General features: G+C 33.0%; 3 protein-coding genes across 4 annotated transcripts in view; all 3 read left to right on the forward strand.

Moving 5' to 3' along the window:
- The first annotated feature begins 1,388 nt into the window (after positions 1–1,388).
- Positions 1,389–2,144, forward strand: LOC130801018 (glutathione S-transferase T2-like). Its single transcript, XM_057664772.1, has 2 exons — positions 1,389–1,670; positions 1,737–2,144. The coding sequence occupies exons 1-2, from the start codon at positions 1,389–1,391 to the stop codon at positions 2,142–2,144; spliced, it is 690 nt and encodes a 229-aa protein (XP_057520755.1).
- A 502-nt stretch (positions 2,145–2,646) lies between these two features.
- On the forward strand, positions 2,647–4,125 carry LOC130801019 (uncharacterized). The gene has a single exon (XM_057664773.1). It carries the CDS (start codon positions 2,647–2,649, stop codon positions 4,123–4,125), a length of 1,479 nt encoding a protein of 492 aa, XP_057520756.1.
- A 1,535-nt stretch (positions 4,126–5,660) lies between these two features.
- The window catches only part of LOC130800643 (protein unc-13 homolog), a 34,675-nt gene continuing 27,549 nt past the window's right edge, over positions 5,661–12,786 (forward strand). The window contains exons 1-10 of one of the 2 annotated variants that reach the window (XM_057664207.1): positions 5,661–5,831; positions 6,022–6,260; positions 6,360–6,404; positions 6,526–6,701; positions 6,801–6,865; positions 6,947–7,340; positions 8,448–8,514; positions 8,654–8,810; positions 9,636–9,803; positions 9,922–10,032. In XM_057664207.1, the coding sequence (XP_057520190.1) occupies positions 6,397–6,404; positions 6,526–6,701; positions 6,801–6,865; positions 6,947–7,340; positions 8,448–8,514; positions 8,654–8,810; positions 9,636–9,803; positions 9,922–10,032 (1,146 nt within the window). In that variant the 5' untranslated portion in view covers positions 5,661–5,831; positions 6,022–6,260; positions 6,360–6,396. The remainder of the gene's footprint in view (positions 5,832–6,021; positions 6,261–6,359; positions 6,405–6,525; positions 6,702–6,800; positions 6,866–6,946; positions 7,341–8,447; positions 8,515–8,653; positions 8,811–9,635; positions 9,804–9,921; positions 10,033–12,786) is intronic. The other variant, XM_057664208.1, reaches the window with a different exon arrangement.

A 12,786-nucleotide genomic window follows, 5' to 3' on the forward strand; every position in this document is an offset into this window, starting at 1 on the left:
TTCCCAAAACAAGAAACCAATATCAGAATACTATGAATTGCAGATAAAAAAAAATCCAAGACCATGAATCGTAATTGCACTGAATAGGAGTCAAACAAACCTAATTAAAATTACCAAAAGCAATTATATGAAACCCACCACAATTCACTTCGTTCTCTGCTGCAATTAAAGCAATCAATATTTTTTTTTTTTGCGGTTTAAAAAAAATCAGAATATTAGAAAAGGGAAGGAAGAAGGTTAACCATATAGGGAAACTGAAAACCCTTTGTGTTGTATTACTCACAAGTCACAAGCAAGGTATATATTATATACAACTTAGAATAAAATCCTAATACATAGAGCCCATTATTATTATATAAAATAGGCCAAAATATATAATAATCCCTAACATATTCACTTAGAGTACCCACAACCATTAACTATTTGGGTGGTTATTAAGAGAGAGAAAATGAAAATATTAATAAAATATTGAGGAGAGAGAAATTATTGGGGTATCAATTGAATAACCAGGTTATTCAAATAACCGGTTATGTATATGGTCATGTAAATTTTTTTTTGCTTTTTGGTTGACATGGATGGCTAAGATTTTGACACCTAATACAAATATCAATGGTTGAGATTTGCTCTGAATTTATAACCGTTGTAATTTTTGTAACGACCATAATTTTTAAAATACAATTCTAAAAAAAAAAAAAATACACGAACGGCTCTATTTTATTTTTCTCTATAAAATGAGCCCAATATTGAAGTATTTTGAAACAACTTTTTTTTAAGTGAAAATTACTCTTCTTATTAGCAAATTGTGTTAAGATGAACATTCCAAAATCTAACAGAAAAAAAAAATCCACAAAATCTCATAACTCATCACAGCCCCAAAATAATCCAAATCCTCAATCTTACTATTCTAATCTTCCAATTGATCTCAACTCAGATTTAAATATAAATTTTCAAAATTTTCCGAATTACGGTTCACAAAATCTCAATTTCTCAAATCCAAGTACTTTCACTCCGTTTCCTTTTCAACCACCACAAAATCCTAATTATTCAAATTCTCCAAATGTTATCCCATCTTTTGAAAATATTCAAATCTCTCAAATTGATTCAACATTTCCCATGTCTCAACATTTTTCTATGTCACAAGGTGATGGTGCATTTCCGAGTTTCGATTGTTCATACACATCGAATGCATCAGATGACGAAAATGAACCAGAAGTTTAAGAAGGCGAAGGTAATGAAAGAGTTAATGAAGGAGGCAATCAAGATGGAAGGAAAATTTTTTGGTCAAAAGCTGAAGAAGTGGTTCTTGTGAAGGCTTGGCTTGAGGTTAGTCAAAATAAAAAACAAACACTAACCAAAAGGGGGATGTTTTTTGGAGGAAAATTCAGGAAATGTATAATAATGTTAGACTATACAAACAAAGGTGTTTCGAAGAAGGTACTGATCGGGTAACACGAGAAGATTTGTTGAAAATGAGGGGTACGGAGCAACTTAGAAACCGTTGGAGAAGGATTAATGCTTCATGTTCTAAATTTTGTGGCTCACATGCTCATGCTGAATCAAAAAAGGGAAGTGGTATGAATGATGAAGATGTTATGAAATTAGCATATAGTATATATGCTAACGACAAAACAAAGTCTTCATTATGCTCTAAAACCTTTCAAGACAAGCATGTTTGGGACATCTTAAAACAACATGAAGCATGGAAACCAAGTTAAGATGTTGTTAAAAAATGCAAGGAAAAGACATCCACTCAAGGAAGTGACTCAAAGAGATCTCGTATCAATGAAGCTGGAAACTACTCCTCTTCATCAAACCCAGAAACACCAACCAGTGGTGATATTGGGTATTCAGGCTTTCCTTCTAGCAACGAATCTAACAAAAATAAAGGAAAGAGCAAGGTGCCAAACATGCCAAGTGGAGCATGGCAACAATGGTTAGACACTGCCCAGAACATGAACCTTATAAGGCAATCAGAAAATGAAGTTGAACTTACAAGGTTGCAACTAGAAAAGGAGAAAGAAGCAAGGAAGCAAAGAAAAATTAATATGGAGTTATTTAAACACCTCGATTCAAAGCCAAACTTATCTTCGGAAGATCAAGAATTAAGGAACACTTTGTTGAAGAAGTTGTTCCCCTCAGACTAATGTATTAGTGTATGGTTGATTATTGTCGTAATGTTGGTTGATTTCAAATAATTCCTTTTTTATGTAATGTCATTATTAATAAATAAAATTAAGTTAAATTACATGTCTCTTCTTATATCACTGCAAAAGATGTACATTGATTGACTTTGATATATCACTGCAAAAGATATACATTGATTTACATTACACTGTAAAGTATTTGATGTACCCAACACTAAAAAGCAAATATTAAATACTAGACATTGATGTACTTAACACTGAAAAGGTAATAGTGAATTTTGTTCACTGATGTACTTAACACTGAAAAGGAAATAGTAGCATGCATCACTATGCTTTGACGTACATAACAATGTTAAGGTGATAGTGACAATGCAAAGGCATGCATCTCCATTACTTTTAAAAATTATTAACTACTTTATGAATCATTGCATGCATGCAAGACTTCAAATTTACCATATAAGACAAAAAAATTACTACATATCATACACACTCGTTTTATAAGATGGATACATCAGAGTGGGATTCCCTTGAACAACCATCCATTTCTACCTATTATATTTCTACCTTCCGTTCTCATATCAAATTTGGTTTTAAAAACATGTCATCTGACGACAGCTCCAACTCTTCTAATTCCTCTTCCAATTCAGAAAATAGCCAAACCCAACGATATGAAAGACGAAGGCAAGCCAATCGCCAGTTCGATCGAATGATGGATGAAGTTTTTATGTCCAATCCAGTTGAAGTATATCAAATGTTTAATCAAGTGCCAAGGCCACCAAGGGTTCCCGTTCCAAGGGATCGTGAGGATGGACACAGTCGTTTATGGAATGACTACTTTATCGACCATCCTGTGTTCCCTCCACAATTTATCCGTCAGAGATTTCGCATGAACAAACATATATTTCTCCGAATTAAGCAAACTTTAGAAGAACGTCATCCCTTCTTCCAGCAAAGACAAGATGCTACAGGAAGATTTGGTGCCTTTGCATTACAAAAATGCACCGCGGCTATGAGACTAATAGCTTATGGCACCTCCGCTGATTCTGTGGATGACTACATTCAGATTAGTGCATCTCTTGCAAGAGATTCACTTCAGCATTTTGTGGAAGGAATAGTCTCTTACTTTAGTGATGAATACCTTCGAAAGCCCAATGAAGAAGATATAGTAAGACTACTAAGGATTGGTGAAAGTCGTGGATTTCCTGGCATGTTAGGTTCTATTGATTGTATGCATTGGAGGTTGAAAAACTGTCCACTTCGATTAAAAGGTATGTTTTCTGGAAGACCAGGTAAACCCACATTAATCTTGGAAGCTGTGGCATCATATGATCTTTGGATCTGTCATGCCTTTTTTGGGACACCAGGTAGTCGTAATGATATTAATGTTCTTGATAGATCCCCATTGTTTAATGATGTTTTTGAAGGTTGTGCACCCTCTTTTAACTATGTTGTGAATGGTCACACATACAATATGGGATATTATCTCACTGATGGTATATATCCTACATGGGCGGCATTCATTCCTACAATATCACTACCACAAAATGAAAAAGAAGGTCTATTTGCCAAAGTACAAGAAGCTAAACGAAAGGATGTTGAGCGTGCTTTTAGAGTATTACAAGCTCGTTTTGCAATAATACGGATTCCAGCGCTAGCTCGTGACGTATCAATATTAGGAAAAATAATGATAGCGTGTATTATTATGCACAATATGATTGTTGAGGATGAAAGAGATACATATAAAACATATTACGATCCAAATGAATATGATCAAGCTACAAATGCGTCTTCAAGTAATGAAAATAATGAAGAGCCTTTTCAGTTCCAAAATAGCAACAACCGAATTGCAAGTTTGGAAACTTACATGTCTAATAGAGCACGTGTTCGTGATGAAGCTATGCATAAAGCATTGAAGAAAGACTTAGTTGAACATATGTGGCTCAAATTCGGTGTTCAAAGTAGGGACAATAATATGCATTAATAGATGTGTAATCGCAATATTATATCATTGTGTTTGTACTTGTTCGCGGTTCGTTATTATCTTTCAAAGACTTTTGTCATTTGATAGAATATATATGTATGATTTTTATTATTGTGGAATGTAGTAGGGTTACAATTATTGTTTGTGTCTTAATTAACGACTAATTACGTACTAATTAATATCAAAATTGCATTATTTTTAAATTTTTGAGATTTTATCTAATTAATGTATGCTAATAAATAATTATTAATTTTGAATGATTATTACCAAATGCATTATTTAATAATAATAGAATTTAAGTAATAAATTGTGTGGTGGAGTTGGGTAAAAGTAGGAGAGAGAAAATGTATAACCAAAATATTATGGTTAACTATTGGCATACATTGGTTATTAAATGGTTATAAGAGTGGTTATAAGTGAGGTGGAAGATGGATAAAATATTAAAATAATCAATAACCAAGATGGGGTTGGACAACCATTGTGTATGCTCTTAGGAGTGTCTTTTCCTATAATACCAACTTTTGTTTAAAGTAGATATTTGATAAATAAAAAAACAAAGGTAATATTCATATTTAAACAAAAGTTCATTTAAGTTGGTATTATTTATAATTAATCAAAAATTAATATTATATTTAGGAAATCAACAAAATTTTATGTTATTTATCAACCATCAACCATGGTAATTTTTTCTAAAAAAAAAAAATTTACATGCATTCACCCCTTTTATTATCCCACAATAAAAAAACTAAAGTTAAAATTTCAGATATTTGAAAAGCAAAAATTCATAATCAATAACCGCAATTTGTAAATCAACACAAAAGACAAAAAGAATAATAATAAAATATACAAAATTAAAAAAGATAAATTAAAATAATAAAACTCTCATCCTATCAAATCTTACCACATAAGGGCGATTTGTTAACCTCACAAATAAGCGTTATTTACTAAGATCTTCTCATTTGAGAAAATTTGAAACAAGTAAGCAAAATAATATAAAAAATTCATACAATAACAAACTGTGCAAAATAATTCCCAAAATAAGCAGTTTTTTTCCTAATGATGTAGTTTGAGGTTGTTTGCTATTAGTAACAACAAATAAAAACTAAAGGTTAAAAAAAGTCAAAGAGTTTGTTCTATGTTACTAACAAAGAACAAAGACTTTGACTATTTTTGGCCGTCAGTTCGCTGTTAGTAACAACAAATAAAAACTGAAGGTAAAAAAAAGTCAAAGAGTTTGTTCTATGTTACTAATAAAGAACAAAAACTTTGACTATTTTTGGCCGTCAGTCTTTGTTCGCTGTTAGTAACAGCGAACAGATGCGAGCTAAAAACAATAGATTCCTTGTTTAGCCAAATTTTAGCTTTGTTCGTTGTTACTAACAGCGAACAGACCCTTTGCGTATTTTTTAACCTTTTGTTTTTATTTGCTATTACTAAGTGTGAATAGCCTCAAATATAAGAAAAATTGTGAAAAATAGTTTCAAAAGTTAGCTTGATTTTTTTTATATATTTTTGTTTATTTGTTTCAAATTTTCCTCATTTGAGAAGTGGATCACTCTGTATTTCTCTCTCTTTCCTTTGCTATCGATTTTCTACATTTTCGTCTACACTTCCATGATTCCATCTTGACACCATTGCTCTATTCTTCTATCTTTTTCACTGTCTAACAATAATCGAATCCAAATTCCTGTTCTTCATTTTTAAAGGTATTTCTGATAACTTCCAGAAATCACGACTTTTCACACTCTTCTTTGATCCATTTTCATATACTTTTCTCTTGATTTGATCATTTGATGTTAATATCACCACATTTTGCTAAGATTTGCAGTTTTTCTAGATTCCAGAGCTTAATTTTGTCACTTACATTATTGATGAATATAATTGTTTCAATTTTAGTTTCCAACTCTTGTCGCCTTGCCGGAGAAGGAGAGACCCAATCTTTGAGACTTGGAGGAGTGTTGGACGTTGGCTGCTTGATTCTTGAAGACTAGTTGAGGCCGCCTGACACCTTGCCCACTGCCGACTAAACCACGACTGCCCCCCGGCCTCCACGTCTTCCACTGTTTTTCTAGATTCTTGAAGACTGATACTTACATTTGCTTTTGAAAACAACTCAGCTTTTCTAGATTCCTGAGGTTATTTGTGTTAATTACATTAACGATTATTGATATCGTTTCAAATATGGTGTATTAATCATGACAATTTGTTTCTGAGATTCATTTTGATATTGTTAGGTAATTTTGGTGATACATACTTTTGCAGAAGAATTTAATGGAAGGGTATGTAAGATAACTCAATTTTTATTAATTTTTGTTCCCCAAGATTTTGTTTCCAGCAATGTGGTGATTCTTTTTTTCATATCTTTTATTTTGTTGTTGTTGGATTTATTGGTATAATTAGGGAGAGTGAGCTTGAGCTTCTACAAAGATATCGGCGTGATAGGCGTGTGCTTCTTACTTTTATGCTTTCTGGTAGCTTGATTAAGAAAGTTATACTTCCTCCTGGAGCTGTTTCATTGGATGATGTGGATCTTGACCAAGTCAGTGTTGATTATGTCCTTAGCTGTGTTAAAAAAGGTGGGCGTTAGTGATTATGCATTGTTTGAGCCTTTTTTGTTCTATTAATTGGTTTAATTTATCAAAGATTTGATATTCTCATTGATGATAATAATGTAGGAGAGATGCTTGAACTTTCTGAAGCTATTAGAGATTATCATGATGGCTCAGAGTTCCCTTATATGGTGGGTTTTAATTAATCTGGTGATGAGAGTTTTTTGTGAGGTTTGGCTTTGCGGTGTAATGCTTTTTGGCTGTCTTTGCAGAATAATTGGGGTTCCAACGATGAGTTTTTTCTTGTTACAAACCATGAACTTTCTGGATCACCTCCAAGACGAGTACCACCTCCAGTACCAATAGTTGCCTCATCAACCATTCTTCCGAGTTTGTCAAAATTGGAGGTGATTGATGACGGTGACATGTTATTGAACTCAGAGCCTTCTATACATGATGCCCCTTCAAATGTAGACTTGCTTTCTAGGAAAAGCATGTCACAAGTTGAATCTTTCAGTTCTAACCAAGCTAAAGAGTTGACTGTGGATGACATTGAAGACTTTGAGGACGATGATGATTTAGAAGAAGTTGATAGCCGAAGGCTTTCAAGACGAATGCCAAATGATGCTTCTGATCTTGTAGCAGTTTTACCAACTTTTGCGACAGGCAAGTGTGATCAAGTATTCGTGTCATGCATGATATTCCTATGACTTTTAGTGGACGCTATCTGTTGCTGTACAACATTCCCCCTTTAAGCTGCTACTTAATTCTGGTTATTCCTTTAAAGTTGAATCTACGTACTTTGAACTTTATAGACAATGCACATCATTTACGGATTTAGTTTAGTGTTTGGACTGGATTGTTCACAAAGGGCGGTTGCCACATCCTGTCACTTTAAGCTATGAGTGTTCATTAGGTTCGCACGTCTTTGATTCACTGAGATTGATATATAATAGTAGTGGATGATGCATGTGTTAGGTGATCAATGCCTGCTTTTATGGCTTCCAAAAACAAGTTATATGTAAACTCAGTATTTGTTTTCACCAATATCGAAGAGCTAACTATATCCTCCTCATTCTCGCTCGCTGTTTTCCCCCTCCCCCTAAGCATCCCTACCGCTGAAACCTTCACAAACATAAGAACAAAGAAGAAAACTAAGGTAGAAATTTCTTCTTGTTTTATCATCAAACGGAACACTTTGGGAATAGGGAAAGAAAATAAACGGACATTTGTGATAAACTAATGAAAAAATACAACCCAATGAAATAGTCTCATGAAACGACTGTTCTTCATAAACAGTTAGGGCCATAATTCCTATACTTGCTTTCTAAAATAATTTTTCTGAAGAATTTGAATAATTGAACATGAAAATTATATTGTTCAATCCTTTTAGTTATGACTTTCGGGCCTTTTTTTTGTAAAATTATAGTGTTGGATTTTGGAGTATCATTGGATTGCTAATAGCAATGAATGAGGCAAACATGTGCATATAATTTGTTGTAACATGGTTTCAAAGTCTTGCTGGCATTTTGTCAAAAACAGCCTAGAGGTCAGCTAACGAATTTTTTTTTATGTCAAGAAGTGAATTCAATGTTGTATGCTTTTGCAGCTTATAATGGTCGAACTTATAATGGGAGCTTTGGTTGTAGCTTATATAGGTGGCATGAAAATCAGTGTCATATAGATTGGAATAATCTAAAGAAAAATGACATGCCTTACATATGCATGTCTTTTTGGGCTGTTCGTTTGATTCTAACCCCTTCTATTTTACAGGTATCACCGATGACGATCTTCGGGAAACTTCTTATGAGATCCTTTTAGCATGTGCTGGAGCTTCAGGGTATGCTGACAGTCATGTCTTTGTATCTATTTTATTGCTCATCTTCACTATCTGATAATACCACTGCATTCTTTCTGATCCCTCTTCTAATCAAACACACTTCATCCTCATTTTGTCTTTCCCTATATTTGATGAGTAGAGGTCTTATTGTACCATCAAAAGATAAGAAGAAAGAGAAGAAATCATCCAGATTGCTTAAAAAGCTTGGGCGTAGTAAAACTGAGCATATTGCAGCTGAGCCCCAACGTGCATCTGGTTTGGTTGGTCTGTTAGAGACTATGCGGGTTCAAATGGAGGTAGTCCTAAGAATATCTTTAAATTCTCTTTATGGTTTTTGACCTTATTTGATAATTCTTCTGTAACTTTATAATTATGTATTTTTCTTTATGCTTTAATGTGCCACTTTTAATGACTAATTTTGCATGAGTAACAATAAAAAATTCATATTTTGAAATAAAGACTAAATCAAATCTAATAAGATCCCACTTCAATTTTTTTTTTTTTATATGTTGGCAAGAAGCTTCAGTCAAAGTTTAGAAAGACTGATTACCAAAATTTTTATGGTGCTATTAATAGATACAATTTACAAAGGAAATATGAACAATGAATATAAGCAACTACTTGGTGTCATTGAATTTTATTATCCGAGTTTTTGTTTTATTGACTATCATGGGTTATGATGGTTGTCTATGTTTTTAAATTTATTGTTGCCAATACACACACCCACACATACATATATATATATATATATATATATATATATATATATATTATGTTATATTATATTATATTGTATTACTACCATTGTGAGTTAAGTTACTTGTATCATTTTAGATGATTGGTTGTTGTGTTAGGGGAACATATTTCATTTAACTTTTTAGGTGCACAAAGCGGACAAAAATTGCTAATAAAATTAGGAGTAGAAGCTATACCAATTAGGATCCAAGTTCGGAATTGCTTAAAGAATGAGATGTTCACTAAAGACCTATTTAGTTTGACCTAGTGAAGTTATGATAAAAGTGAAATCATTGGCATCTCAAGCTTGGGTGCAACGATAATTCTATTTGAGTATTTAAAGCTTGAACAATTCCATTATCAACCTTTATGAATTATGAATTTAGATTTCAGAGGCCATGGATATCAGAACTAGACAAGGACTTCTTAATGCTCTTTCTGAGAAGGTTGGAAAAAGAATGGACACTTTTTTGGTTCCTTTAGAATTGCTATGCTCTATTTCCCGCACAGAGTTCTCTGACAAAAAAGCATATATACGGTGGCAGAAAAGACAGGTGCTTCTTTTTATTAATTTTATTAATTTCATTACCTCTATGTTGTCTCTCTCTAGAGCCTCTTTTATAATGTTTTACAGTTAATACCCTTTCTGTATATGGTTTTGTGTCAGTGTAGTTAAACATGTTGGAGGAGGGGCTTCTAAATCATCCTGTTGTTGGCTTTGGAGAATCTGGACGGAAGGCCAATGAAGTGAGAATTCTCCTAGCTAAAATTGAGGAATCCGAGGTGCGTATGTCTTTAATATGTTATCTTTTGCGTATTGTTCTTGTTTCTGTGAGGTTTCCCATATGACCAAAATGGACATGTTCGTTTGCAAATGGTTTATAAACTTAGTGTTGATGCTATCTTATAAGTCATAATCTTATGAAACCAAATGTCATCAGACTATGTAACTGTATAACTCTCACAATGCCAACAATGCCAAATCCTTAATTCAAACATATGGGGTTGGCTACATGAACCAAAACAAAACAATGTGAGGAATTGTCGATTGTGTAACTCTAAGAATACTTGTTGGTGACAGTGGATGAAACCGTCGTTCTACGCTTTTAAAATGTATGTCGAAGTATTGCACCTATTTTGCAAGGAAAGGCTTACCTTTTTGAAAGAGATAGATTTTTTAGGTAAGTTAAGGATAAAGAAACACAAAAAATGGATAAAGAAGCATAATGGACAAAAAAGTGGCTAAACGATTGAAATATGGCTTTCGGGATTTTTGCATATATATTGTTCTTTGGGTTTTTATCATGTTTGATCAAAGATGCTGTGTTGCTATCGAAAATAATGGTGAAGTATAAGTGGATTTTCAATTTTGCAATTTCTCCCATTAGCTCTTTGTTGCTAGAAATGGAAAGAAAGAAACTAGTAGGGTTTTCAATGATGTAGCAATTGTATATAAGGGATAATAATATTTTACTTTTCATTTTTTAGTTTTTCAATGTTTAAGCTTAGAGTATCACCTATACTTAAATTTCCTTTAATTAAAAATAAAAATACGAGTGACCCCTTATCACTTGCAAGTTTAATCATTATCAACATATGAATTTCAATTGCATGAACATATTATTTGTTTACTTTAATACCATTTCCCATAATTCATACTTTCATAGTAACTTGTGGTTATCCGATGTTCAAGTAACTAGATATAATTGAAATCAGGATTAACTCAAAATTTGACATAGTAGTAGAAATAGTTCTCATTTGGTATCCAAGATTGTTGCATTTTAGAACTAATAAAATGCTAAATTTAATATGAATATGTGGAGTAAAAAAAGGTGAATTCTATTCCTAGTGCTTGCTAGTAAACAGTTTTTTTGTGTGGTATTTAGGCTCTGAAGTCTGAACTCTTAGATGGAGTTATTTTCTGGACTGAGTGTTTACCAATAAAAGAAGAGACTGGTTAGGTATGATATAAATTTGTTATTGGGCTTGTAAACAACAACACTCGCATAAGAGGAGAGTTGGCTACACATAAACTCGGTGAGGTTCTATCGTAAAATTAATTGGTACTAGAAGCAGTAGCTCTTCAAGTATATATGTTAGTCCAATCTTTTTTTATTCTTCGATGTGGAATCACATGTGGGTTATTTTTCAAAACTCCCCCTTACATGTGAACCCATTTTTTTAATTCAGCGGGAATGCCATTTTTTTCAATCCTGCACATTTTTTATGGAAGACCTTTTTTATTTTATTTTTTTTGATTTTCAATAGATTTGAAGCCGTCGGCTTTGTTACTATTATATAAATTTGTTATTGGGCTTGTACTCAAGAAGATCTGCATAAGAGGAGAATTGTCTGCACACAAACTCGATGAGGTTCATCCTAAAATCAATTGGTATTAGGATTAACTCATCAAGTGTATATGTTAGTCAACCACTCTTTAATTCTTCAATGTGGGATCACATGTGGGTTATTTTACAACAAGGTATGTACTCCTTTGTCACATTAGGATTGCCCCACGTAATTACACTTTGAGAGCAGAAAAATCATTGTATGTGGCAATCTAAATTCTCACATCCCACCTATAGTTTGGCAATTAATGATTTGGTTAATTTTCACCTTCTCATTTGTTGAGCCAAAATTCTCAATGTATTGAAGATATCCCTTAGCATTTGGCAATTGGCACTATCCATGTTTTTTTTTTTTCTGAAAAGCTTCTAGTTACTTTTGGAGTGTGAAACATTTTATTTGGAAGTAAATAAGAATTTTTGTTCCAATTTGAGCACATTTATGTTGTGCTGCCACTATTGTACTTATTTATTTATCTATGGTGTGAAACACAAACAATGGAGATAGATTATTCTTCACTATGACTGATAATATTCCGTAGTTAATGCTAGTACTTCAGTTGGTACATAGTCTAAAAATGCACAGTAGCGGGATTGTCATGCGGTGACGCGAGTGATGCCGTTATAGTAATGCCTAAATATCGGTCGAAACCAAAAGATATCCCTTGATATTGCCCAAAACACGGTTTTTCTTACACCCTTACAACACGGGAAATATCGTTTCATTTTTTAAAATCCTTGACAATGCGGCCGACACGATGTGATGCCACCTTGTTTTTACATTATGGTTTTGTATGTTTTTTCGTATTTAAAATGCAAATTTTTATTAGGTATATTTTCCTGTTTTTGCTCTTTGCCATATGACTTAAACACCTAAGTAACTTGCTCTTTGATAGACTCCTCCGACATATGTTAGAAAGGAAGAGAAGTTTTTTTAGTGCTCAATTTCCACAAGTAGAGGTGCTATGGGAGAAGGTGGTCTTTTTGGCATCACTTTGGGCCAAGGCACATAGATTATTTCATCATTGCTCTCTAAATGATTTATGTTTAAGTAACTAGAATGTGATACTATAGCTATCTTAATTTTTTTGGATTCCTCATCCCATAGATGTATGCCGATATTTCTTTATAAAAAAAGACTCTACCGATATTGTTTTGGCTATGACCACTTTGATAATGCGAAAAAATTAGC

This window comes from Amaranthus tricolor, chromosome 15, assembly GCF_026212465.1.
Source record: "Amaranthus tricolor cultivar Red isolate AtriRed21 chromosome 15, ASM2621246v1, whole genome shotgun sequence".
Classification (NCBI taxonomy): domain Eukaryota; kingdom Viridiplantae; phylum Streptophyta; class Magnoliopsida; order Caryophyllales; family Amaranthaceae; genus Amaranthus; species Amaranthus tricolor.